The 1,481-nt window shown below is 43.1% G+C and overlaps 1 protein-coding gene across 1 annotated transcript in view; it reads right to left on the bottom strand.

Annotated features, from left to right (window-relative positions):
• LOC107601997 (elongation factor 2-like) overlaps positions 1 to 1,224 on the bottom strand; it is an 8,201-nt gene extending 6,977 nt beyond the window's left edge. The window contains exon 1 of the mRNA XM_016294374.1: positions 1,205 to 1,224. Coding sequence (XP_016149860.1) covers positions 1,205 to 1,224 — 20 coding nt within the window. The remainder of the gene's footprint in view (positions 1 to 1,204) is intronic.
• Between the last annotated feature and the right edge of the window lie 257 nt (positions 1,225 to 1,481).

Below are 1,481 nucleotides of genomic sequence, written 5' to 3'. Positions count from 1 at the left end.
TAGGGGTTGCACCGACTAATCGACTAGTCGACTTCAATGCTCTGCCATGACGCTTTAAGCTTGACGTCGACTAATCGCTGGTCCTACAGGATAATACATCTTTGAAGGACTTCCACATTTACGCTCCGTTTCCAAACAATTCAAATGACAAATAAATGCATACTCTGAAAGCGCTCCACAAGACATGTGTGATTATATTACTGGATGCTCGAAATTGAACGGGAGAATGCACGTTTTAAACAGCTTACTGCACAGCTAAATTAATCGCCGTTCTAATCTAATGCGCTGCTGCACTGTAACGCACACACATAGCTACAGACAGTAGCGCACACCACGCGCACTGAATCATTCAGTATGTATTGTCAACACTGTTCTGTGATTTCTCAATAAAATAGCTTAGAAACTGAAACGTTCAAGCATATATTTCGTATTAACTAAATTCCACAGCTTCGCTACTAGTAGGGAGACGCTGCCAGGCAGAATTCATTCACACACGCAATCGCTCTCACTAATGCATTCATATGAATGTAATCTTTACTGTGCTACTTTATCTGTTTCTGATTTAGAACGAGCAGAAATCTGTGAGAAATATTATGACCCAAAGACAAAAGAACTGATAAAAATGAGCTGTTGTAGGAGCAATAGCCATGTGGGCAGCGCTGTGTCATATGCCATAGCTGTGCACGAGCTGTTTATCACAGCTCCAGACTTATTTGTTCATTAATGACGTCATCAGCGACTAGTCGACTTCGACGACTTCAAAAAATCAGAAGTCGTTCAACCCCTATAGTCTGTACCATGAGTGCGCAGTTTCTGGGGAGCCGCTGTGCGCTGCAGTCTCCTCAGCACAGGCGCTCCGCCAATGACAAGCATGTTTAGGGTGATGAGAGAGGTGGGTTGTTTCGCCCCTCAAAAACAATAACACAGCGGCCCCGTCACTATAATAACCCTATTTGCATCCAGCAACCCTCTATATTCGTGGCTCGCTCGCTCGCTCTCCGCACATGAAACTTAAATACGCGCATTGAAAAGAACAGTGGGCGTAAACGCGCTGTTTATAACGGGGTAACGTTATTCCACAGTGCACCGTGCTGGGCCATAACCCTAAATAACACGGCTTACTTTCACTTAAAAACAAAGATCGAGCCGCATGCGGTTGTGCTTTACATTTACGCGTAGTATATCTGTTACATAACGAACTTACTGAAGTCGTGACTTATCCATTTTGAGCTCCCATCGAAAACAAAGACGTATATTTGTTGGCCCTCTTTCCTGGCCATTTGGAAATAAAGACAGCAATGAAATGCTCAGCGTAGCCTATATGATTCAAGTTCAAGGCTGACACAAATGCGAGAATCTTCCAAGCAGGCTGTCATTACGTCATTGACATCAGAATAAGATAAGATACATAAATGACTGAAGAAATGCGTCCTACATTTACTAAAACGTTTTAATATAGCGCTTCAGTCCATTTCAATGCA

This window comes from Sinocyclocheilus grahami, unplaced genomic scaffold (genome assembly GCF_001515645.1).
Source record: "Sinocyclocheilus grahami isolate Dianchi unplaced genomic scaffold, SAMN03320097.WGS_v1.1 scaffold317.1, whole genome shotgun sequence".
NCBI classification, from domain to species: Eukaryota; Metazoa; Chordata; class Actinopteri; order Cypriniformes; family Cyprinidae; genus Sinocyclocheilus; species Sinocyclocheilus grahami.
Note: the sequence above shows the minus strand (reverse complement) of the source record. Positions and strands in the feature narration are given on the sequence as shown.